Source organism: Barbus barbus (assembly GCF_936440315.1).
Source record: "Barbus barbus genome assembly, chromosome: 26".
Classification (NCBI taxonomy): Eukaryota; Metazoa; Chordata; class Actinopteri; order Cypriniformes; family Cyprinidae; genus Barbus; species Barbus barbus.
Window position 1 is genome coordinate 18755135 of NC_136754.1, and position 24704 is coordinate 18779838.

At 36.5% G+C, this 24704-nt stretch overlaps 1 protein-coding gene across 1 annotated transcript; it reads left to right on the plus strand.

Annotated features, from left to right (window-relative positions):
• Positions 1 to 5467: 5467 nt before the first annotated feature.
• Positions 5468 to 24317, plus strand: LOC306845645 (ADAMTS-like protein 2; the record flags this gene model as incomplete). Its single annotated transcript, XM_079378557.1, has 18 exons — positions 5468 to 5566; positions 8654 to 8796; positions 10588 to 10663; positions 10888 to 10990; positions 11299 to 11444; positions 11963 to 12086; positions 12591 to 12671; positions 12762 to 12937; positions 13066 to 13495; positions 14483 to 14825; positions 15993 to 16096; positions 16177 to 16303; positions 16417 to 16630; positions 18094 to 18249; positions 18355 to 18525; positions 20297 to 20473; positions 20728 to 20872; positions 23777 to 24317. The coding sequence occupies 18 exons, from the start codon at positions 5468 to 5470 to the stop codon at positions 23896 to 23898; spliced, it is 2937 nt and encodes a 978-aa protein (XP_079234683.1). The 3' UTR covers positions 23899 to 24317.
• Positions 24318 to 24704: the final 387 nt, after the last annotated feature.

Sequence of the window (24704 nt, forward strand, 5' to 3'; positions counted from 1 at the left end):
GGATATTTGAAAGGTTTGCTGTAAGTGAGTGGGGAGGAACCTAAAGACAGGGAGGAGTTCTGCCATTAAATCAATGACCCAAACCCGCGAATTTTACTGCCTCACAATAAATAAATGTGTTACAAGGATAACAAATTAATTAATAATAAAAACCCGCTCATGTATAAATGTAAACACAAAATATCCTACTACGTTCATGATAAAGACACAGCACAAAATCATTTCTGGGGAAATTAATTATGACAGCATGTCTTAATTATGAAATAATTCTCTACAGGTTTTAGATAAATTCATTAGTTGTTTATGAGTCGAAAAATACATCTTTCTATTTTAGCAAGACACGATTTACTGAATGAAACTCTCCCAACGCCGAAGACACTGTCTGTGAAGTAGAGCTGTTATGCCATCTACTGACAATTCGATGAATTGTAAGTCCTCAAAAGTTTTTTATTTTTTTAAACCTGGGTAATGTAAGACAAATGATACTTTTATTCGTACATCACACGCAGTGGCAACATTAACATATTCTAGCTGGTTTTTGATGTAATTGAGATGACATTAGGCTATGTAATGGCCAATTAGCAAATTGTAAAGCAACATTTTTCAAAAAGAAAATAATGTTCCAAATATTCAGCAAACCTTAATTTGATGAAACCTTAATTTATGAAAAGGTATTTATTTATTGATTACAGTGAAACTGTGATGTAATTTCAAACATGACCTCTTTATTCAATGTGTTTAATAAGTGGGACATGGTGTGGCTTCAAACAGGACCGTAAAACAGGATATGCAACTAATTTGACATTTTAAATCCCCCCTCCATGTCACTCTGTCTCTTTCTCTCTCACACATTCATTCATTTCACATTCTCTCACTGCATAAGAACACTTAAATCAGGGCCCCAGACTGTCCTAAATCTCAAAATGAACTATCCTGGATTACCAAAAGCAAACAAGAACACATTAAATATGTATGTAAATTTTGCCAATTTCAGGAAAATTGCATTTGTTTGTATAAAGTGTTTGGGGGACATCACAGTTGAAAGTGGGGAAAAAAGTCCCAGATTACCTTAATTCACCCTATAACAGACTGAGTACTGTTGTCAATGCTTTTTTCTTTCTCCAGTTTTTACATTTATGTTCATAGCAGAACCAATCAACAACTTATTTGTTAGTAATGACCTGAGCAGGATACAAACTCAAATGTTCAAAGAGTATGTGCAAACATGCACATTTTTCAAGCAAAACATAAAAAATCAAATCAAATATAAAATAAAATAAAAACAGCAGATGACAATGTCTGTTAGGGTTTAAATAATAAACCAAAAGATATGTAGTTTTTTTATTTTAATGAATTAGATACTTTCTGGTTGTCAAAATCTGTAGAACATGTAGATTAATGAAGGACATCAGTGGATATGTTCTCTTCTAAGATGCCTGTATGAACCTGAGGCAAACTGACTTAATATAGCTAAAAGTCACTGCAAATATTTCTAAATCTAAGAAGACTAGAAAATTATTTCTGAGAATTCTTTTTTTTTTTTTTTGGTACAATGCAACAACACTCCAAAGTTTAGTAATTCTAAATGCTGAATTTGTAAAGAAGTCTCTTCTCTTTTGACATCTGACATCTGTGTGTATCATTTCTAATTCTGCTTGCATTATAAAAGCATATAAATGCCTTACACTGTACAAGATTGCTTCATTATGTCTGTCTAACATAATGATAGTGTCATGGATTTTTAGGTGTCCTGGATAGTCCAAAATACCTGACAGATAGCTCTTTGTGTTTAACATTTCATATTATTTTATTGAGAATGTCCATATGTCAGTGTCTATAAAAGAAAGATTCCTCTAGTTTGGCAGCTCCATACAAAAGTCTATTGTGTAGGTACAATGCCCTTCAGCAGTGTGAACCGGCACTGAAGCTGTTCTTGACATTGACTCAAACCTACAATGCTGCCATAGGTCTTTAATCAAAAGCCATGTTTTTCATCACAGGTGTCTATTGTTCAATATATCAAGCATCTGGAACTGCCTGGCAATGTTCCAGTATGGAGTTTTCATCCTGTGTATGTCACTGATGGAGTCTGAAAATACATCCACATCCAAAAATGGCTGTTTAAAGGAATAGTTCACCCAAAAATGATCATTTGCTGAAATTGTACCATCCAAGATGTAGATGAGTTTGTTTCTTCATCAGAACAGATTTGCATCACTTGCTCACCAGTGGATCCTCTGCAGTGAATGGGTGCCATCAGAATGAGAGTCCAAACGGCTGGTAAAAACATCACAATAATTCACAAGTAATCCACACGACTCCAGTCCATCAATTACCATCTGTGTCTTTGTAAGAAACAAATCTATCATCAAGGCGTTTTAACTTTAAACCAGTGTTTGATCTGTGCATATTTTTTTCCTGATTCAGATGAGACAACTTTTTCACTGGAGAAAGCAATATTATGAATAGAGGATGCATGTTTTATCCAGAAGCAACATTTTGATGTAAAAAAAAAAAAACGTCTTAATGGATTTCTTTATTATCAATTGCAGCTTTTTGCTTTACAATATATTAATTAATAGACTGGAGTCATGTGGATCACTTGTGGATTATTGTGATGTTTTTATCTGCTGTTTGGACTCACCCATTCACTGCAACCACTGGCGAGCAAGTAATGATAAATTTATGTCTTAAAAAAAAAACACATCTACATCTTGGATGAGGCCTGAGGTTGAATAAATTCAGTAAATTTTCATTTTTGTGTTTTTACTGTAAAGTTAATTGACTGCAACTTACTATGCTATTGATTGGATTGCTTTGATGTTTTATTTAACAAATACAATACTCTTATTTATATATATATATACACACATATACTGTATGTGTATGTGTATATATATATATATATATATTCTAAATCTATATAATAGTGTGTCTAAGTTATGCAGCTGTAATTTTTCAAGTCGAATGCAATCTAGGAAATCAGTGGTACGACACAGGTTCTTTGGTGGGGTGTCTGAACATGCTTTGTTGTCAGAAACCTAAATTTATTGTGGCATGAGAACATAGCTTCATTAAGTACAGTGATATTCATTTATTAAATGAATATCATTAAATGCTTCTCTTTTAGATAACTACAGACCTGTCTCTCTCCTTCCATTCATAGGGAAAACACTCGAACGAGCTGTCTTCAACCAGCTCTCGCGGTTTCTTTCACAGTACAACAAGCTGGATGCTAAAAAGTCAGGTTTCAGGAGTGGCCATTCAACAGAGACTGCGCTACTCTCAGTCACTGAAGCCCTGCGAACTGCAAAGGCTGATTCCAAATCGTCAGTCCTCATTCTGCTGGATCTCTCTGCTGCTTTTGACACTGTCAATCATCAGATTCTCCTGTCTGCACTCTCATCACTGGGCATCACTGGAATTCCACTTCGCTGGTTTGAATCCTATCTCACCGGTAGATCCTTCAGGGTGACCTGGGGAAGGGAGGTATCCAAACCACATCAACTGGTCACTGGAGTTCCTCAGGGATCGGTTCTTGGACCCCTCCTCTTCTCCACATACACTACATCGCTGGGTCCCATCATACATGCACATGGCTTCTCCTATCACTGCTACGCCGATGACACACAGCTCTATCTCTCTTTTCAACCAGATGACCCAACGGTAGCTGCACGGATCTCAGGCTGCCTGGCGGACATCTCGGCGTGGATGAAAGAACATCACCTACAGCTCAACCTGGCAAAGACGGAACTTCTGGTCTTCCCTGCCACTCCGACTCTACGGCATGACTTCACGATTCAGTTTGGCTCATCAATGATTACCCCATCAACTTCGGTCAGAAATCTTGGTGTAATCTTTGATGACCAGCTGACCTTCAAAGAGCACATTGCAAAGACTGCTCGTTCCTGCAGGTTTGCTCTACACAACATCAGAAAGATCAGGCCCTTTCTGACAGAGCATGCTGCGCAACTTCTTGTCCAGGCCCTTGTTGTTTCTAGACTGGACTACTGCAATGCTCTTCTGGCTGGTCTGCCATCAAACGCAATCAAACCTCTACAAATGATTCAGAATGCAGCGGCACGACTGATCTTCAACGAGCCCAAAAGAGCGCATGTTACACCTCTCTTCATCTCCTTGCACTGGCTACCAGTGGCAGCTCGCATCCAGTTCAAGTCACTGATGCTTGCGTACAGATCTACCACAGGCTCTGCACCCTCCTACTTCCACTCACTATTACGAACCTACATCCCCTCCAGAAGTTTGAGATCTGCTAGTGAGCGACGCCTTGTGGTACCATCACAGAGAGGCTCAAAATCACTCTCCAGAACATTCTCGTTCACCATTCCTGGCTGGTGGAATAATCTTCCCACCCCTATCCGGAACGCCGGATCCCTGGCAACCTTCAAGCAACAACTGAAAACTCATCTCTTTCGGCAGTACTTGACTTCATCCTAAACTCAAAAAAAAAAAACTTTCCCTCTATCTCTCTCTCCACCTACTAGCTTGTGCTTATTTGAACAATGACTGAGACTTGGTGTTACGAACACTTCCTCTGTCTGACTGACTCTTCAAGATGAATCGCTTTTTGTATTTCCCAATTGTAAGTCGCTTTGGATAAAAGCGTCTGCCAAATGACTAAATGTAAATGTAAATGTAAATTTATGTGATTGGAATACATTCCAAGTTGCAAGAATGTGCATTTTGTTTTTCTCTTAAACTTGTCTGTTAGTTACAATAAGCTTTTAACCAGAATTTTCTGGTGTTGTGACTGTAAAACAAAACAAACAAACAAAAAACACTATGAATATTATGAAGAATATTTGAGGGCATGCATGCATGTTCAGTGCAGTAGATTAGACATTAGGCTAATTGATTAAAATGTTAATTTGCATTTAAATTGGTGTTTAGACCTAAATATTTCTCACTGCAACTGACATTAATTTATCATGTTTTCTATATGCACAGAAAAAAAAAAACATTCAAATGGACCAATAACCCTTTAAAATCCTACGATTTCACCTTGTAAATGTTGTCTTTGCATTTCTTTATGTTTGCAACTCAAATTAATTGGATGTTTTATGAAAAATATGGTAATAACATGAACCTGACAAGCTGTGATCAGGTGATAAGGCTGCTACAAAATGCCAGGTGATTCCGAGTGCCTTTGTGTAACTGTCCTGTTATTAGAAGTTCACTCAGACTATTCACATGACTAATTTAGGCAGGCGTCTGTTTCTGGATCCTAGTAGAGATGGATGCTGTACTTTGAAATCTTCTACAAGGTCAATCACAGTGGGTCTGACCAGCCCCCTTTTATTTTCTTCTCTTTTCTTCCAGCAGGTTGTAAAGCCATTAATGCATCAAGGGTTTCGTTCACCGTTAGACCTCAAAGTGCGAGCCCCTCTCTCTCTTTAGTCTTTGGTTAAGATCAGGGGGGCGAGGTCTCCTTGTTCTCAAATGAAACATGTACTGTCTCTGGACTGCAAGATTCGGACATATTCTACTACACTACTTTTTCTTACACTTATGGATTATTAATACAGCTGCAGGTGCAAATGTTAAGGTAAATCGCGTTCATTTTTGTACAGATCGCTGTGAAACACTGTTTGCGCTTGATCTACTAACGCTGGTTGATTAAGCGCTCAGTTACAAATGCCGGTTAAAATGCGGGGAACGAGAAGAGCCACTGTGGCGGGCTTAACATCAAACTTTCACACCAAAACACGGTTTTGACCACGTTCACGAGGTCAAACCATTGCTCTTTTATACCGCGTTTTGTGCCGTTTCGGGTTCTGAGATCAAAGCCCAGATGGAGTTTTTATGTCTGGGATTTCCCAAATTAAAGCTGCACATTATTTTTACGATTTTATAGCGATTTCTGCAAGCACTTTTTGAAATTTCGCGACAGTAGCCTATTTAACAATTCCTGAGCTAATGAATGAATTATAAGTGAATTGTTATTCTTGAAAAGCTCTTGTTCACCTCGCTTCTGGACTCTGTGGCAGTGACAACTTTTCTTTCTGTTGCATGTTTGAGTTAAGAGCGAGTTGAATCGAGGTGAATCTAGTGCTGAGAACTCTTCGAATCGGTTCTTTCGAACAGTTAGTTTCAAAGAACCTTATTCAAAAACATTTTCAGTCACCACGTAATTACGTCATTAAACGGTCCCGTGTTTACGTACTCTTTTTTGAAGGAAATTATTCTCAGCTAACGGGGAATATTCTCACACTTTACGGGATTTTTTTTACATTACATAAATACAATGGAACGTTCTAACTTCATTAATATTTGATATACATTCTCATAATGTTGAAAGAAAACGTTCTACGACCAGCATTCTCAAAATGTCCTTATGATGATGAACATTCTAAGAAACGTTTAATAACGTTAAATTAATTAACCGTTAAATAACGTTCTAATCACGGTAATAATTTATACTAAATGGTTGTAAAATTCATTTACACCGCTTGAATGTTTTAGGTTTGAATGTCTTAAAACAAACTCTTATATGCGTTTATAAAGCTGTCATTCAAGTCAATCAAGTTGTAATTGTTTAATATTTCTACAATTCAACTTACATTTCACTCCATTTGAAAGAGCCGATTCAATGTTGTTGACCGCGTTGATTCAATCCGATTCATTAAGGAAGGTTCAAACATGTTTTTGTAACCGATTCATTGAAAAGATTCGAATCAAAAGGATGATTTACAATGTACGTAAAGCTTAGTCGCGTCCTGGTCCTGCTATGTACTGCACTTTGTTTTTTCTGATGAGAGAATTCGAGAGTGCACTGACCAAAACATGTATCAGAGATGTTAATATTTAGTAAAATAGAAATTTATTTAATAGAAATAATAAAGAAAAAATTCTTGAACTAAAATCACAAAAGAACAAATATATATTGGTTCGCATATAACTCTGTATTCATTTGTATGTTAATCTATAAGAGTTTGGGCTGTTTAATATTAGGATTTTGTCAAAAATCCCCCACCATGGCCCCACCCTGCACCATCAATTTCGCAATGACATTTCGAAACTCATCTGGCCCTTGTGGTCTCCTTAGGGGGTCTCCATTTTAGGATACATTGGAAAGTGGGGAAATGTCTATTGTCTATTTAGAATCTAAACATCCAGAAGGCATTCAAATAAAAAACATATGGGCATGCAGACTTGTTTGGACAAGATCCCCTTAACATCCCCTGCGTTTGGGACGGGGGACACTGGATTTGCTCTTGCCAAGCTATTTGGGTTTGTAGAGAGGGGCTGCTAAACTCCTTTACATCTAAACATACCATTATGCATTTCTACAAGCCTGCAGGACAAGTAAGTGTTCTCTCTTCAAGGGTCATACTTTACTGTAAGTCCATACTGTGCTTCTAAAGAAACTCAGTCATGAAAAAAAGACAGTAAGTGGACATCTATGTCAAAATGTCAGTTGTGGATTAAACAGCGCACTATTCAGGATAGGTCAACGGGTGCATTGAGCTCTAGGAAGAAAATGGTCTTTGTGTAAATCCTCCTCCTTATACCAAAATCCAAACATTGACCATTAAAGCCGGTTTGAGAGCAACCTTCTCTTTGAGAGCTTCACAAGACTTTCCATGGAGCCGTGCCTGTGTTGTGTTAAAGTTCAGTGATGCACGGCTTGAAGAGGAGCGATTAACCTGCTGTCTAGACAACAGGAGTATGCTTAATTTGCCTACAGTCGCTGGGCCTTTCATCTGGGCCGTTAGAGGGGCTCCATTCACCTTCGACTCCATCTCTTTCCTTAAAACTGCCCTCCACTGTTCTCTCTCTCTTACGTCTCTCTAAACTTTAATGTCTAGGCTTGTCTGGACTTCCTCGATGAAAATTCATAGACAGCCAGTCTGTTTTGGATTTTAGCCAAAGTGCTTTTTTTTTTACTGTCCTATTTTTCTTTTTTATTCTGCTTTCTATTTTCTATTCTCATCACACTCTATTCTATCCTTCTATTTTTACAACTTATATACCAGAGTATCAGTACTACAGAATCTTCACATTCTATATTATATTGCAAATGTATTTTTAATGATGGTGTGAGCTGTTAATGCTTCACAGCAAGTATTTGAGTCCAACACAGAAAACAAGCTACAAATACTTTATGTTCTGTGTATTATATTATATTATATTGTAATGTTAAATTTGCAAATGTTTAATTTTTTTAATTGAATGTTTAAATTTGCTTAAGTTGCTTTATGTCTTAAAATTTAACCATGTAATTTTTAAAAAGGTAAAATTTAGTTTTTAATTCTTCATTGTAAATGCTTAAGTCCAACACAGGAAACAAAATCTCAATATTATCTATTTTAAAATATATAAAAACATTGCAATATGACAAGTGGTTTCAATTCCAAAATCCTACAAAGTCTATATTCTGTATTATATAACATTTCAACAATTTCTTTAAATAAGTTGCAGTTTTTAATACTTTACTAGTCCAACATAGGAAACAAGATCTGTACTACAACAACATTTGATTAATGTTAGTGCCTTGAGAGTCATGACCGCTTTTACCCACAAGTTACACAGAGAAGTGCTTGTGTCTGACAATAACTGGCATTCTTTACAGATTTTCCATGTTATCATGCAAGCGTGCAGCAGTGAAGCACTGTGTCTCTGTCTTTGCCAGGACAGCAGTGAGGGGAGGGAGGATTTCCAGAAGCAGCCAGACGAGGTAGCGCAGTGGTGGGGTGAATGGAGCAGCTGGTCCACCTGTTCCCGTACCTGTGGAGGAGGAGTGCGCTCTCAAGAGCGTCACTGTCTGCAGCAGAAGTACACCGCTCTCAGATATTACAAAAAATTACCCTCTGATTCTGTACTAATCAGAAGTGACAGGTCTGATGCATTGTGCAAGGTTCTCCACTATGACCTGAAGGCTGTCAATTTGACCCTGGTCTGAACCCACTTTTCACTCCGGGCAATGTCACTCACGATCAACTTGAAGGTCACAAAATTAATTTAATGTGGGATTATTTGGCCCTGAATGCACAGTTTCTCTTTCTTGTTGTTTGACTTAGTTAACAAGATTGATCTGCAACTTGTTTATATTTAATTTAATCCATTTATTCAAATGCATTATATGTTTTAGTTGATTTTAAACAAATAGTTTATTAATTTTCTCCAAAGAATGAGAGAAAATATGAAAATTGAATTTCCTCCATCCATTAAAGATAAAAATGTGTATAGATCAACGCTTCCCTTCCTCAGCCTACACCAGAGCGCAGAATAACCCAAGTGAACCCTCACATGAGAGAGAGGGAAATGCGAGAGAATTCCCCCTTGACTAATATCCTCCAGAGCACCCAAAGACAAGGGCCCTAGCTGAGCCAAATTAGCACTTCCCAGTATGGTGGAGGCAGAAAAAGGTGTGTGCGTTGGGGGAGGGGACAGAGAGGAAGAAAGATGAGGAGAATCATGTATGAAAACGTTTAGAGGGATCCCAGTGGCATACGCTGTGGATATGGATGCTGGTTACCAGTATGGGATGCTGAAGTATCCTGTTACAGGTTAACTAGTTGACTGCCTAAACCTATGTGGAATTAATCTGAAATAAAAAATAAAATAACAAAAATTAAACTAAATAAAACTGAGAAATATTTATTTGGCAACTAATTGAAATACAGAAATAAGTTGAAGCGCTAAATATAATTACTGTGAATAAATGAAAACTAAACTAAACAACTAAAATAAATAAAACCCAAATAGTAATATTTAGCCAGATGAGGTGGCTCGGGCATCTGTCTAGGATGGGGAGGTCATCCCTGTCATCCCTGGGGAGGTGTTCCGGGCATGTCCCACCGGGAAGAGACCTCGGGGAAGACCCAGGACACGTTGGAGAGACTATGTCTCTCGGCTAGCCTGGGAACGCCTTGGGATCCCCCTGGAAGAGCTGGACGAAGTGGCCGGAGAGAGGGAAGTCTGGGTTTCCCTGCTTAGGCTGTTACCTCCGCGACCCAATTCCGGATAAGCGGGAGATAATGGATGGATGGATGGATGGATAGTAATATTTAGAAAAGAAAAACAATAAAAATGACAAAAGCACATAACAAAATGGCAAAAAAATTAAATAAAATAAAAACAGAAAGTATAGAAAATCAAAAGCTAATTAAAAATATTAATTCAAATATAACAGTAGTAATGATAGAAAAGTATTAATATATATTAAAAGTATTATATAAGGGATATTCATGTTTTTTAATTCATCTGAGATGTTTGACATTGGATATTTAATTGCGCAGCTAATTTCCTCTATGTTTACATTTATATCGCCTTTGCACTTAAAATTTATCTTTAAAAACAACTAATAGTTTATTAATCTATAACATATAAATGCCAAAAATCACTGAAAACGACTGATTTAAGTTACAATTTGGTTTATTTTATTGCATTTACTTATAATATTTTTTAAGACAAAATAAAAAATATCGGCTATAGGTTAATAACTTCTAGGTAGGTGTGTGCATTCCAAGAATTTTTGATATCTACAGATAATTTCATGAATGAGAAAAAATGGAATGTCCCATCAAGATCTGGAGGACTTATATACAGATAACTCTTTTTCAGACTGACGTCGACCCAAAACATCAACAGTTCGTTCTGCACTGGACCGTCCAAACAGTATCAGCTGTGTACAAATCAGGTATGCCAAAAGTTCAGGAGATCTTCATAAAGATGTTTGTGTATAATTAAAGGATTACCCATAATAATGTGACTGTGTTGCTGGGTGGAATACTCCATCCATGCCATTTGGCATAACTGTGCATTTTTACACATGTTGGCTTGAAGCTCTAATATCTGCAGGCTGTTTAACCTGTTGCCTGGCTCACAAGCTGTGTCTTTATTGTTGCCTGGATGTTTGCCTAGCCGTGCCCAAACAGCAGAATCAGCTTCAAACAGCACCAGTGCTCTCAGTTCAATGCCAAAGCCTTCGGCAGGAAGCACTATGAGTGGGTTCCACTTTATCCGGGTAAAAAAAAACGTCCCTCAGTGTTTTCTTTTTCCACCTCTTTCTGTCTCTTTTTTCAAATCTCTTTAATTTGCTCTGCTTCCTAGTCTTCCAGCCTTTCAGTGTTTTAGACTCTTCTGAATTTCTTGTCTTGGCCCCTGGCCAGCTCTATTATAGGTCACAGATGCCTCTTTAGGATTATTTCTTCAGCCCATAGTCCCCTATGTATAAAAGAGGCCTCTCAATGCCATATAAGTCCTATTATCTTTAGAGGAATTCTCTGAAGCCTAGATCGTAATGATATTTTGCTGATGTCACCTCCTGTTCAGATGATTACATCAACATCTCCAATAAGCCATGTGACCTCCAGTGCACCACAACCACAGCAGAAAGGCAGCTGTTGGTGCCTGCCCATGATGGGACGTTCTGCAGGGATGGGATCTACCAGGGTGTTTGCATTGAGGGCCAGTGTCAGGTATGTCAGAATAATATTTGGTGCAAAGATTATTCCAAGCTTCAAGCAGCCAAGGTCGTAAGTTGATAAGGTTACATTAATGCTATATATTAAGGATGCTTGACATTCTAGCCAAAGCAGTTTTTCAATTGACAATTGCTTTATTGATTGATAGCGATAGGTCTCATAAGAAGAAATCATGAATCGTCATCAATTTATTCTACATTTATAAAATTTTAAATGTATAAATAATGTATTATTCTAAAATGAATAAATCAGACATTGATGTGTTAAAGATTACATTTAACATTGTTATTAAGTTATTAGTGTTTTTAAAGATTAACTTTAAATGGGTGTTATATGACAGCAAAGGTAATCTAAGTGTAATAATCAGGATATGAGAATGAATAATTAAGAATCTTCTAAATATGAGGTACTGTATGGGAAAGTGTAATCCTCTGCGATAAAAAAAAGATCACTTTTCCCCCGTGTTTGTGAGATTATGCTCAATGCTTACCGTTCTATTCTCTTGGTTGCAGGTGGTAGGGTGTGATGGGAAATTGTATTCCAGTAAAACCATAGACAAATGTGGCGTCTGTGGTGGAAACGGAGGTTCTTGTTATCGCATCTCAGGATCTTACCGGAAAGGGATCACACAGTTAGGTATACTTTATGTTAGCATTAAATGTTAAATAGACCATCTCTGGCCAAATTTGTTACCTTTTATCCATTTATTTGATAAATTAAAGGGATAGCCAAAATTGATGGATTCAGCCAAAAATGAAAATTCCGTCATTATTTGCTAACCCTCATATCATTCCAAACCTGAATAACTTTCTTTGTTCTGTAGAACATAAAATAAAATATTTTGAAGAATGTTGGTTAACAAACAAGTTCAGTTCCCATTGACATCCATTATATTTTTTTGACATGAGAACCAAAACTGTTTGATTACCAACATTCTTCAGAATATATTATTTTATATTCCACAAAACAAATAAAGTTATACATGTTTGGAACTATATCAGAGTGAGTCAATAATGACAGAATTTTATCTATTTAACAAAGATGTCTAATTTTACTCACTCATTAAACACAAACATTATGTACAAATAATTAAATGTAACAGATCATTTCAAATGTATCCATTTGTCATTGTTTCTTTAGGTTATGTGTTCATAACCAATATACCGGTTGGTGCTACTGATATCCAAATCATAGAGCGGCGGAGAACTGAAAATATCTTGGGTAAGAGTTTCTTGGGTTGATCTGTCAAAATTCAGGTGGGCAAAGAGAAGAGAGAAAAAACGATTAAATATCTCTTTTTTCATCTTGTAGCTCTGTCTGATGAAGCTGGTCACTTCTTCTTCAATGGGAACAGTGTGACTGACAATCCACAGAACTTCCATGTTGCTGGGACAGTCTTTAAGTATAGGAGGCCGGCTAACCTCTTCTCTGATGGCTTTGAGTACATCATGGCTCAGGGTCCCACCCATCAGGCCCTGAATGTCATGGTAGGTATATAGGTATGTAAAATCATCACAACCATGTTTTTATTTTGATCTGATATGTAAATATCTCAGCCAGCTGGTCTATAGTATATTCCTTGTCTTTTTTAAGTACCTGTTTTCTTTTTGTTCAGTATTACAACCTCAATGGAAAGATGCCTCACATCACATATGAGTACACAGTTCCTCGAGCTCCGGAGCTGAGGGCGGCATCTCCCATGGTGTCTACACCTGAGCAACCTCAAATAAGCAACCTGATGTCAAAGACATCCAAAGACCCCTCATCGGCAGAGCAGAAGGTGAACACGTCCTCTACGGAGCTGTCCACTCATAATGAAATTGAGGCTCGTAAGGAGTATGGAAAAAAAGGCAACCAGAGCACTTCACTGGGACCTCAAGATAATGTGGAGGTGCATGTGGGTCATGAGGAGCTGTTGTGGGAACTTCAGGCCTCTGTAAACTTCAGTGAGCTGCCTGGTCTGGTATTGTTTAGACCTGCCAGTGAGGTCCTCCAGAATGAGCTAGATGATGAAATGCACCATCTTGAGGCGCAAGGCAGTTTTGGTAAGTAAGCTTTAGTGAAAACATTTTGAGCTCATTTATTGGCATTTCATGTTGCTTTCACACTAGAGGATTTTGTGCGGACTGACTGGGTTTGACTGACCATAAAGTTTAACTTTATTTGATTTGTGTAAAAGTTGTTTTGCTTGAAAACTGCTTTTGGGTCTTTTTAGAAAAAGGGTGTTCTGTTCATATGAACTACAGTATGGTTCATGATTGATGTAAATGTGGGAATATTTTGACAATATGAAACATGATTTCAAACTCAGGTAAATGTAGTGTGAAAGTGTGATAGCAACATCAGTGTCAGAACTTGAATTTAAAGAGGTATGTTATAACTGCATAATATTTTTAAGTCTATGCACTGTAACAGAAAAAAAGTTCTGAAAAGTATTCATATTGCAATAAAGTATACTGTACAATACTTAAATTATAACTAATTCTGGATAATTGTATTACAGTTTATGACGGATGTAGCTACAGATATAAAATCTGTTATTATTAGCTGTACTAAAGAGTCTATTAAAAACATGCTAAATATGCTAATATTGTTGTTATTTTAATTTGAATATATTTAAAATGTATTTTACTCCTGTGATGGCAAAGCTTACTCCAGTCTTTAGTGTTACATGACCCTTCAGTCACTATATATATATATATAGTTGAAAAGAACAACATTTATTTAAAAAGAAACCTTTTACATTGTCTTTATAAATGTTTTTACTGTATTTACTGTCACTTTTGATAAATTTAATTTGTCCTTGCTCAATACAAGTGTTCATTTCTTTAAAAATCTTTACCGAACCCAAACTTTTGAATGGTAGTTTATATTTTGTTCAGTACAGAGTACATTCTGTAAAGGTCATCTAAAATATAGATATTTAGTTCATGTATATACTGTACAGAAAATTGTATACTATAAAGAAAAGACTAAGATGCCATGGATTGATTGATTGATTTCACATTTAAACATGCTTTGCTGTTGTCCAGGCCCTGATTCCAACCTGATTGATGGTGATTCGTCTAGTTCCAGTGACTCCAACCACACATCTACACCGGTGCTGAAGAGTCTCTTCTATGATGGAGCGCCTTGGCCCTCAGGCTCCAGACACCCCTGTAAAGACAGTTCTGCACTCACAGGTTGTGCTGTACTCAAGCTCAACTCTTCACTGGACAACAGCCTGACACTGGAGATCTACCCGGGCAACCTGGACATGCTCGGTCCAGATGGAGAGTCTGTATTTGAGGCAAGGACTAATGACTCGACAAGCCACCGGTCCAACCTTCTCCAGGTCCACCAGGTGGAGCCAGTGCAGACCCCTCACAGCGAGAGGTCAGACGGAAGGCATATGAGCGGATTGAGCCTTTAGATGAATGCTCTGACATATGTATTGCCACTGTCTGGCTTGAGTTGTTATGAATGGAAATGTGCACCAATCTTTCAAAATGTCACTGCATCATTTCCACAGATGTGCTTGTTAGGGTAGAAAAAGGTAGAAAGGTTTTTAATTTCCAGCCTTTAGTTCTCAAAGGGCAAGTTAACATGAAATTATGAAAAATAAATGGACCTTTTCTTAAATTATGGATATGTAGGAACTCGGGGGATTTACATTTTCTGCTATAGTAACTGTATTGATGATAATGTAGTCCAAGAATCAAATTCTTGTTCAGACTTATGCAAACATATAAAGTGTGAAAGCGTCAGGATGGGTGAATTCAAGGTCTGAGTTATAAGTGCACTCGTTTGAGCCTATGTCCTGTAAAATAACAGGCTTTAATATTTTTATAGTTATATTTTTGGCTTTTGTGGCTGTACTTGGGCAGTTTGATTTGAGACAGGAATCATGTGGGGAAAAGAACAGAACTGAGGAGAACAGAGCTGGGAAAGGACCACAAGACAGTTTAAACTTGGACTGGCTAATTCCTGTCTTACCTTATTCACGTAAATGGCATATCAACTCTTGTAGCAATTTCTTAGGTGTATATTTTGTCTTGTCATAATTAAATGACTAATTCAGAAAAAGAAAAAAAACGTTGGATTGGATACATTTTTTATTTTTGTTTTTGGCGAGCCAATATTTTCACTGTTCCGACCACAAAATAATTAACATTTTCTTTTTTTGCAATGAATTTTTATATATATTTCATATATTTACTTTTTAAAAAATATATACAAGTAAATTTTTGTTTCTATATTTATCTTAATTTTTGACTAAATTTACTTTACAAAACAATTTGAAACAATGTGCCAAATTATATAGCTATAATGTAACTCTAATTTATCTGTTACTATTAAGTGAAAGCAACAAAACAAATGGTCTATGTTGTATGATAGCATATAAAGGTCTAATTTCCTTGTTAAAACAGACTTGTTTTTCCTTGTGATTAGTTGAAACTCATGAAAAACATTGTTTTAACATTAGATAAGAAAAATATATAATATTTTAATTGTGTGAGATAAGTAAAAGATTTCTCTTTCTCTCGTCTCCTACTCCCGCAGGAATGAGTTTGAGGTGGAATCTCTAGATCATGACATCAGCATGTCGGACATGTACAGATGGAAGGTTTCTGCGTATGCGCCCTGCAGCTCGACATGTACAACAGGTGAAATCACAAGCACACACAGACAGTGCGATACATTTGCAAACACACAACCGACCTGACACTATACACTGTGTCTGTAGGCATAAGCACATCTTATGCCTTATGTGTGAAGTATGACGGGTCAGAGGTGGATGAGAGCTACTGCAACGCTTTGACCAGGCCGGAGCCCATACATGAGTTCTGCACAGGGAAAGAGTGCCTTCCCAGGTTTGATACTGAAAACTTGAGTTTTGATATAATTTCATAAGGGTAGATATTTGGAAGCCGCAGATGCTGTTGATGACAGATCTTAAGTTGTTGTATTGTATATTCTGAGGCAGGTGGGAAACTAGTCGCTGGAGTGAGTGTTCCCGGACATGTGGAGAGGGGTTTCAGTTCCGCACGGTGCGCTGCTGGAAGATGATGGCGCCGGGATTTGACAGCTCTGTTTATGATGAGCTGTGTCAGGCTGCGGAGCTGCAGAAGCCCATCACACGGAAAGCCTGCAAGAGCAAAAGCTGCGGCCCGCAATGGGAGATCTCAGACTGGTCTGAGGTCAGTGTGTAAAGGCTTTAGGCTCAAGGCTTTGTTTAAAATCTACATGTGAATTGAATATTAACCGCCAGTTCAGTTTATTTGTGTAACACTTTTCACAATACAAAATGCTCCAAAGCAGTTTTACGAAGAAAACCCTTGTGAAAAAGAAGTTAGCATGCTTTTAAAAAGAGCACCGATTACAGAAATATTATACTTTAAAAGAATATGCGTTAACACTTTATTTTAAGGTGTCCTTGTTACACATTACATGTACTTACTATTAAAATAACAATTAATTATGCATAATTACATGCAAGTAACCCTAAACCAAACCCTTATCTTAACCCAAACCATATAGTAAGTACGTTGTTCATATATTGCTTAGTACTTACATTTACAATTACACTGTAACAAGGACACCTTAAAATAAAATGTAAATCGTGTGTGAACTGAATGTAATGTTTTTAATTGCATGTTAATTGCAAATAAATGTAAATTATATATATTTAAAAATGTTTTGAATTAGTTTTTATTTTTATACACTGCCCTCCAAAAGTTTGGAAACACCCCTGGCAAAGTGTGGTTTTGGATGATATCAGCATAAATCCTTATAATTTTTTTGGTGCAAATACATTAAAGTAACTTGACATTATCATTGAAGACCAGCAATAAAACATAATAATGGCAATATATACATATCAAAGTCAGACATGCCCCTTTGCCAGCTGTGATGCCTGGTTACTGGTTTAAACTTGGCCCAGGTTTTTAAAAGATTTTTGGGTCAGCACACCTTAACACTGTAGCTTCAACAATTGATTGCCAATTCAAAGTCAATGTTTGAATAAACTGACAGCTCGGATGCCCAGATTATGCAGAGCTGTAATAGCTGCTAATGGTGGATATTCTGAAAATGTACGTGTTTTCTATGTTAAACTTTATGTAATAAAATATGTTTTCGTAGTTTGTGTTGTCCCTTATCAGCACAAAATTATCACAAAATAAAAAGGATTCATGCCAATATTGTCCAAAACCCCACTTTTCTAGGGTGTTTCCAAACTTTTGGAGGGAACTGTATTTCCACTTTCATTTTAAATTTTAGGTAACACTTTAGTATAGGAACCACTTCTCACTATTTACAGGTTGTTTATTAGCAGGACTATTAATCACATATTGGCTGTTTATTATTATTACTTAAAAAGCACATGGGCATATTCTACATCCCTAATCCTACCCAATACCTAAATTTAACGACTACCTTACTAACTATTAATAAGCAGCAAATTAGTATTAATAGGTTATTGAGGCCAAAGTCATAGTTAATGCCCTTGCAACTAGATGAAATAAAGTTTTATATTTTATTATTTTTCCGTTATCTATGACCATATTTCAAGTAATGAATTTTTTAAAATTCTAATTTAAATTAAGTTTAGACCCAAAAGTGTATCAAACGCAACAGCAATGGCTGTTTGTCATTCTGACAGTGTTCAGCGCGGTGCGGCGGTCGTGGGGTGAGGAGCCGTGAGGTGCGCTGCTCCATGGAGGCCAGACTCTGTAACGAGTCCACCAGACCGGTCAGCCAGAGAGAGTGCGAAGGGTCGCCCTGTGACCGCAGGTGGACCATCTCCGACTGGGGGCCGGTGGGTTTCAGAAAACGTCCTGTAAAATATGACATTTAAATTTAAAACTTTAGGTTGTCCATTAAACATGACGACGTTATGTGTCTTTGCTTCTCCCTCTCTAAGTGCTCAGGGCCATGTGGGGAGGGCAGGATGAGACGCTATGTGGTGTGTAAGAACAGCAGTGGGAAGGTGATTTCTGATGGCCAGTGTGATCCAGAGCTCAAGCCGCTGACCGTGCATCCATGTGGAGACAAAAACTGCCCCGCCCACTGGGTGGAGCAAGAGTGGGAACAGGTGAGTTGCCCCTATGTACTGCAATTTATGGTAACTTTTCCCATCCATCTCCTATGCATTGTTATTTTAGCATTATTTTAATGCTATTATAGTATTTATTAGTGCTGTCAAACGATTAATCCCGATCAATCGCATCCAAAATAAAAGTTTTTGTTTACATAATATATGTACAGCGGTGTGAAAAAGTGTTGGCCCCCTTCCTGATTTTTTTTTTTTTTTTTTTTTTGCATGTTTGTCACACTTGAATGTTTCAGATCATCAAAATAATTTAAATATTAATCAAAGATAACACAAGTAAACACAACATGCAGTTTTTGAATTAAGTTTTTTATTATGAAGGGAAAATAAAATCCAAACCCACATGGCCCTGTGTGAAAAAGTGCTTGCCCCCTAAACCTAATAACTGGTTGGGCCACCCTTAGCAGCAACAACTGCAATCAAGCATTTGCGATAACTTGCAATGAGTCTGTTACAGTGCTGTGGAGGAATTTTGGCCCACTCATCTTGTTGTAATTCAGCCACATTGAAGGGTTTGAGAGCATGAACCGCCTTTTTAAGGTCATGCCACAGCATCTCAATAGGAAAAACACTTTTTCACACAGAGCCATGTGGGTTTGGATTTTGTTTTCCCTTCATAAAAAACCCTTCATTTAAAAACTGCATGTTGTGTTTACTTGTGTTATCTTTGAATAATATTTAAATTTGTTTGATGATCTGAAACATAAAAGTGTGACAAACATGCCAAAAAATAAAAAATCAGGAAGGGGGCCAACACTTTTCACACCACTGTATGTGCACTGTGTTTATTTATTATGTATATAAACACACACACATACAGTATATATTTAGAAAATATTTACATATACATTTATATATTTGAATTATTATATTATATATATATATATTAATATATAAACAACATATTTTTCTTAAATATATACATGCATGTGTTTGTGTGTGTGTATATATATATATATATATATTTAATTAATACACAGAGTATACACATATATTATGGAAACAAAAACTTTTACTTTGGATGTGATTAGTTGTTTGACAGCACTAATTTTTATATTTTCATTTTAGTTTTTTTAGTAATTATGTTGTGTGCTTTTAACATTTTTACTAGTTTTTATATATATATATATATATATTTGTTTAGCTTCAATTTATATTTATTTCAGTTTATTTATATTTACTGTATGGCACATATTTAAGTTCTCTTAATAATAGTTAATAAGTTTAATAAACTTAATAGTTTTAATTTTCATTTTTTGGCTTATATTCATGTATATATATATATATATATATATATATATATATATATATATATATATATATATATATATATATATATATATATTCATCTTCATTTCAAGTAATGAAGTAATGGATTGGTAACACTTTACAATAAGATTCCATTTGTTGACATTAGATAACTTAACATGAAATAATAATGAAAAATACTTGTAAAGCATGTATTAATCTCAGTTAATACTAATTTCAACATTTACTGATGCATTATTAAAATCCAAAGTTATATCTGTTAATATTAATGAATGGTCATAAACTAACAATGAACAGTTGCAGTTTTATTAACATGAATAAATACTATAACAAACGTATTGCTCATGTTTAGTTAATGTTATGCATTAATTAACATTAACTAATGAACCTTATTGTAAAGTGTTACCAACAATTTTAATATTTTTTGTTTAATTGAACAATAACAGCACAGCTTACTGTAGTATTTTGTCTTGAACATTCCCAGTGTAATGCCACATGTGGCCGTGGTGTGAAGACGCGTCAGGTGGTATGTGCAGGGCTGGAGGGTGGCATCTACAAGGAGTTCCCTGAAACGATGTGTGACAGATCCCTCAGACCTGCGGACAGTGTGGCCTGTTTTGAAAGACCCTGCTCCAAGTGGTTCACCACATCCTGGTCCCAGGTTAGGAGGGGTTACTAAGAATAAATGTGTAATTAAATTACAGTTACTTATGAAAATGTTTACAATTATAAAGGGGGTTACATCTGAATATTTTCACACACATATGCAGATTTTAATTATTTGAATAGGATTTGAATAAGAATAAGATTTGAGTTCAAAAACTGTATGATTTTAAATCTGTATTTGAAAGTCATCAGTTTATCTATTCCGGATAATGTTTGCCTCTCACATGTGTTTGTGTCTGTGCCCTGCAGTGTAATAAGACATGTGGGATTGGAGTGCGTGTGCGAGAGGTGAAGTGTTATCAAGGAGAAGAACTGGGCCATAGCTGTGATTCAACACTGAGACCAGAGGCCAGGCAGAGCTGTGAGGTGCAGCCCTGCACTACTGAGCCACCAGGTACTATTGTAGCAAACCACAGCACTACACATACAAACTAACTGAGGTCTCCTATCTAAGCTTGGCTACGCATTGCAAACTTTCAACAAGATAGGCCTTGAGTGAGTTGAAAAGAAATCCAATCAATCTTTGTTTGGAAAGATGCTGTAAGGACGCACCCTGGCATGGCTGTTATTTGATCATGCCAGTTGTAAATAGTTTACGCTGTACCTTTTAATGAAACACAGCAACGAGTGTGTGTTAAAGCGCTCAGCTCAATTAAAAGCACATGTGAATCTATCTTGGCTCAACACAAGCTAATTCCTGTGAAATTTAGACCAGATTAATGCTTTGTTGTTTTTAATATTTGCAGGGGAAGTGCATCATGCATGTCGTCAATTTGGCAGCTAATTTTGTGTTTTTGGACAGCAATGACATTCCTTGTTCTGCAATAGAGAGTTAGTTGGGAGAACATGGTACAGTCCTTCGGTCCCTGATGTTCATTGAGATCTACTTAAAGCACTTTTCTTGACATCTCTGCAAAGATTTGCCTTACAAGGGTGAAATGTGTCTGTGCCACTAGTGGTACTGAATGGAACTGCAAAAATCATGATAGTTTCCAAACAGGTTTCCCAAATTTTCTGCCAATTTAACCGTCTTCCATTTTTCAGTCAAACACAGTCCCTATCAGAGCAATAAATCCATCCATCCATCCATGATTTTAACATGGGAATAAATAAATATAAATATTTAAATGTATTTATTATATTATATATTTCTGATATCTGCCATTAAACTTTTATTTCAACATTACACAATTACTAAAATATATAATATTTATTTATTTTTTATTTTACTTACTAGTTTTTTAGGTTAAAGAGATTTTAACCTGTGGAAAAAATTGATGTAAACATTTAAATGTATGTATTTATTTATAACTAATATAATTTTCACTGCTGCTAAACTGCTAAATACAGGTCCTTCTCAAAAAATTAGCATATTGTGATAAAGTTCATTATTTTCTGTAATGTACTGATAAACATTAGACTTTCATATATTTTAGATTCATTACAACACAACTGAAGTAGTTCAAGCCTTTTATTGTTTTAATATTGATGATTTTGGCATACAGCTCATGAAAACCCTCAAAAAATTAGCATATTTCATCCGACCAATAAAAGAAAAGTGTTTTTAATACAAAAAAAGTCAACCTTCAAATAATTATGTTCAGTTATGCACTCAATACTTGGTCGGGAATCCTTTTGCAGAAATGACTGCTTCAATGCGGCGTGGCATGGAGGCAATCAGCCTGTGGCACTGCTGAGGTGTTATGGAGGCCCAGGATGCTTCGATAGCGGCCTTAAGCTCATCCAGAGTGTTGGGTCTTGCGTCTCTCAACTTTCTCTTCACAATATCCCACAGATTCTCTATGGGGTTCAGGTCAGGAGAGTTGGCAGGCCAATTGAGCACAGTAATACCATGGTCAGTAAACCATTTACCAGTGGGTTTGGCACTGTGAGCAGGTGCCAGGTCGTGCTGAAAAATGAAATCTTCATCTCCATAAAGCTTTTCAGCAGATGGAAGCATGAAGTGCTCCAAAATCTCCTGATAGCTAGCTGCATTGACCCTGCCCTTGATAAAACACAGTGGACCAACACCAGCATCACTGACTGTGGGTACTTGACACTGGACTTCAGGCATTTTGGCATTTCCCTCTCCCCAGTCTTCCTCCAGACTCTGGCACCTTGATTTCCGAATGACATGCAAAATTTGCTTTCATCCGAAAAAAGTACTTTGGACCACTGAGCAACAGTCCAGTGCTGCTTCTCTGTAGCCCAGGTCAGGCGCTTCTGCCGCTGTTTCTGGTTCAAAAGTGGCTTGACCTGGGGAATGCGGAACCTGTAGCCCATTTCCTGCACACGCCTGTACACGGTGGCTCTGGATGTTTCTACTCCAGACTCAGTCCACTGCTTCCACAGGTCCCCCAAGGTCTGGAATCAGTCCTTCTCCACAATCTTCCTCAGGGTCCGGTCACCTCTTCTCGTTGTGCTGCGTTTTCTGCCACACTTTTTCCTTCCCACAGACTTCCCACTGAGGTGCCTTGATACAGCACTCTGGGAACAGCCTATTCGTTCAGAAATTTCTTTCTGTGTCTTACCCTCTTGCTTGAGGGTGTCAATGATGGCCTTCTGGACAGCAGTCAGGTCGGCAGTCTTACCCATGATTGCGGTTTTGAGTAATGAACCAGGCTGGGAGTTTTTAAAAGCCTCAGGAATCTTTTGCAGGTGTTTAGAGTTAATTAGTTGATTCAGATGATTAGGTTAATAGCTCGTTTAGAGAACCTTTTCATGATATGCTAATTTTTTGAGATAGGAATTTTGGGTTTTCATGAGCTGTATGCCAAAATCATCAATATTAAAACAATAAAAGGCTTGAACTACTTCAGTTGTGTTGTAATGAATCTAAAATATATGAAAGTCTAATGTTTATCAGTACATTACAGAAAATAATGAACTTTATCACAATATGCTAATTTTTTGAGAAGGACCTGTATATATATATATATATATATATATATATATATATATATATATATATATATATATATATTTAAATGTAAGTATTATGCTATTAAATAAGTATTTTACATGAGAAAAATAAATAAAAATATTAAAATGTTTGTATTTATTATACAACTTTTAAGCATTGAAACATTGAAAAAATACATTTACATATTTTATTTATTCATAATATTGTCTTTGCTGTTGAGATTTTAACATTTAAAAATATTTGAAATAATATAAATACATTTAAGTAAATTATTTGATATTTATTTTGTATTTAATCCAAAATAATTCATGATGTAATTATATTTTCACATATTTAATATCTTTTAAAACTGTCCATTTCTTATTTTCCCCCCAGCTGAGGATGCTTGTCAAGATAAAGCGACAGCTAACTGTGCCCTTGTCCTGCGGGTGAAGCTGTGCACTTACTGGTACTACAGGAAGGCCTGCTGTCTGTCCTGCAAGAACAAGAGCCAGTGAAGGCTGTCTGGCTCCTCACTGTGGCCTTGCAGTTAATGTGAAGACCCTCATACTGGACGCACTGAACCCAGAACTGACCATATCCAGCCCTCCAACCCCATTGCTGTCAACCTCTCCTCCATAAAAAAGGTGCTATATAAAAAGGGCACTGGCCCTGGTCGTGGTCCTGCCAGGACCCGGTAAAGGCAGCTCCTGTAACTGGACTGCAGAGGAGCTGTGGGTCTACTGATGATAGAGACACACAGTCCTCGGGTCAAACAACTGTAATGTGTACTGTAGAAGCCTTGATTCTGCTCTTACACACTTCGAAATAAATACACACACATCGTATGATATGTACAAAGTTGTTTTGTTAATTTTGTTTTTGTTGGTGTTCATTTTTGCTCTAGAAGAAGAAATAAAACTAAAGTGGTTTTGAGATATGGGTGGTGTTTTTTCATACATGCATGTTCAGTATTTTCATGCTTTTGTCATAAAATATTCTTAACATTTGATAAAAATCCATTTATTTCATACAAGCTTCATTATATACAGTAAATACAAATATAACTGTAGGGTACAATGAGGCCAGTATGTTGCTCTATCAAAGGTAATATGATTTATATTTTATAATGTAAAATCATTAATATATTATCTCATATATTTTGGAAAGAGTTTTTAGTCCCATTGTACTTCAACAAATATATAACATGACTGAAAATCAAAAAAGCTATTGATTGCACATTGAACAGATATGATTTTTGAAAATATTCATCCAGTTTTTATATAATTAATTGCCAGCAGAGGTAAAAGAAGAAGATAGATTG